Source organism: Lottia gigantea (genome assembly GCF_000327385.1).
Source record: "Lottia gigantea unplaced genomic scaffold LOTGIsca_89, whole genome shotgun sequence".
Taxonomy (NCBI): domain Eukaryota; kingdom Metazoa; phylum Mollusca; class Gastropoda; family Lottiidae; genus Lottia; species Lottia gigantea.
This window is the reverse complement of record NW_008710923.1, coordinates 314,670-317,049: the sequence shown is the minus strand read 5'-3', so window position 1 is coordinate 317,049 and position 2,380 is coordinate 314,670. Positions and strand designations below refer to the sequence as shown.

The following is a 2,380-nucleotide window of genomic DNA, read 5'->3' as shown; positions in this document are numbered from 1 at the left end:
AATACAGTGTCACATATGCATAATTTGACAGTAAAACTGACCTGCGGGGTCTATGCAAGTATAATGTGATAAAATTATAATAGATGGTGAGGCTGTAATTCTAGAAGGTCATTTAAAATCCCCCGAAGCTGAGAATTAGTCTGGTTTATCCAGGTATAATTTAGACCTAGAGCGTATATCATGTGGCCCCTACCCTGGACAAATTTTAGCCACTGCCCCGCCCCCACCTGGTGTTTCCTAAAAACGCCACTGTCCCCTCATTCGGCGATTCATAAAAACGCCATTTCTGCGTTCAAAGTTATCACAACTCGACTGTTAGGAAATTCTTGTTGATGTTCCAGTCTGCTGATATCAAACGATTCCTGGAGATATTGGTACTCCCCAAGTAATAAAAGACTGGAAGTTGTTGGATCCTAGGGCTGTTGACAGTTGACCGAGATTCAGTCTATCTGGAGAATGTTTCCGTGTAGTTAATAGTCGTATGAATGGAAGCATCCCGAGGATATTTACACACCGGGATTAAAAACATGGCCGATTCAAAAAATAATCAACCAAAAAGCATAAGCAATACAGCACAATATTATCTCGTATCGAGAATATCAAATATTTAATCCAACACGTTTATATATATAGCACAAAAAATTATTCAGCCTTTGCTTGATTCGCATTTCTATTTTAAAACAGAGGAAACTGAAATCAGTGAAGAGATGTGATCAACAAGAATAGGAAATAGAATATCTTAATATAGTACACTTATTAATAGACAAGCCACAAACAGAACCTGTTCAATGAAAAGATAATTAAATCTTTACATAAAGGAAAGTGTCTACTAGGTATATCTTGACCTATGCCGCGATTGAGCTTTGGACCTGCAGGTTAGAGACCAGATCTTTTGATAAAAGACAAGCAACTCACTGCCATTGGCGGCAATTGCGATTTAAAGTCAACCCTTGCGCCGATTGAGTTGATCCAGCGATTGACCAGATTCTCGAAGACACCGCCCGATTCTCGCAGATAGCACCAGAATCGTGCAGATACCACCAGATTCTCGTAGATACCACCAGATTCTCGGAGATACCACCAGATTCGTGCAGATACCACCGGATTCGTGCAGATACCACCAGATTCTCGGAGATACCGCCAGAATCGTGCAGATACCACCGGATTCTCGGAGATACCACCAGATTCGTGCAGATACCACCAGATTCGTGCAGATACCACCAGATTCTCGGAGATACCACCAGATTCGTGCAGATACCACCGGATTCGTGCAGATACCACCAGATTCTCGCAGATACCACCAGAATCGTGCAGATACCACCGGATTCTCGGAGATACCACCAGATTCGTGCAGACACCACCAGATTCGTGCAGATACCACCAGATTCGTGCAGATACCACCAGATTCGTGCAGATACCACCAGATTCGTGCAGATACCACCAGATTCTCGCAGTAATATTGAAAAATACAGCTGCTCTTAGATTCTGTCACTCGCATGATCACCCTTTAGACCAAACCACCATTGATGTTATTTCAATGCATCAGACGCCACACTTCCTCTTTCTCACCCAAAGCCTGTATTAAATCGGATGTGTGTTATCAATGTTCTTCAAATGTTTAAATTCCAGCGACTAGCGACTGTTAAATGAGCAGCCAATTTCACTAATCACAAGGAAACCTAAGCCAGTGTTGGAATTTCTATGTCTCTATTTACTTTGCCAAATTATTAATTATCGTGTTCCATACACCGTCTACTAAGACGATTTCCGAATACAGAATCACTTAAGGCAAAGACGATTACTCTGCAGCAACAATTCAAGCTGTAGTTGGAGCTTAAAAAGCCTTGTATGAGGTTTTTCACTCCCATTTTTTTTTTTAAATTCCGTACGATTAGTCAAAGGGATGTCGAACCTTTCCAATTCAGGGGGGTGCCAGCGGGAGGAGTGCAAACTATTTTTTGTTCTTTATTTTAAACGATTTGAAATATGATTTTATACGTTTTCTCCTCAAAATATGTGCCAGAATACACCAAATCAATTCAATTTTTCGAAAATTTTCTTAGGTGAACCGTGTCAGACGCTCCATGAAAGGCTTGCGACTAAGACGCCTCCAAGGTTGCCGCATTTTGAATCAGCTTCGACAGTTGTACCCCCCCCCCCCCCCTTTCCCCCATTTAGTCAGCCTGCTCCCATTTTGTAACCAAGTCTCTCCGCCACTGCTCCGATTAAGACGCATGGCTATTCCCCATAAAAGAGAAACAGTCATCAGCATAATTCCTGGAGGACCGTTATTGTAGTCAATTCTACATTTTAATCTGCCATGAATCCGATATATCTGGTCGAATATAAACTTGAGGAATTGGGCCATTTGAAACTGTGG

The 2,380-nt window shown here is 41.8% G+C and overlaps 1 protein-coding gene across 1 annotated transcript; it reads right to left on the bottom strand.

The window, feature by feature from the left end:
• Positions 1–943: 943 nt before the first annotated feature.
• Positions 944–1,498, bottom strand: LOTGIDRAFT_169776 (hypothetical protein; the record flags this gene model as incomplete). The annotated part of the gene is made up of 1 exon (XM_009068072.1): positions 944–1,498. The coding sequence occupies one exon, from the start codon at positions 1,496–1,498 to the stop codon at positions 944–946; it is 555 nt and encodes a 184-aa protein (XP_009066320.1).
• Between the last annotated feature and the right edge of the window lie 882 nt (positions 1,499–2,380).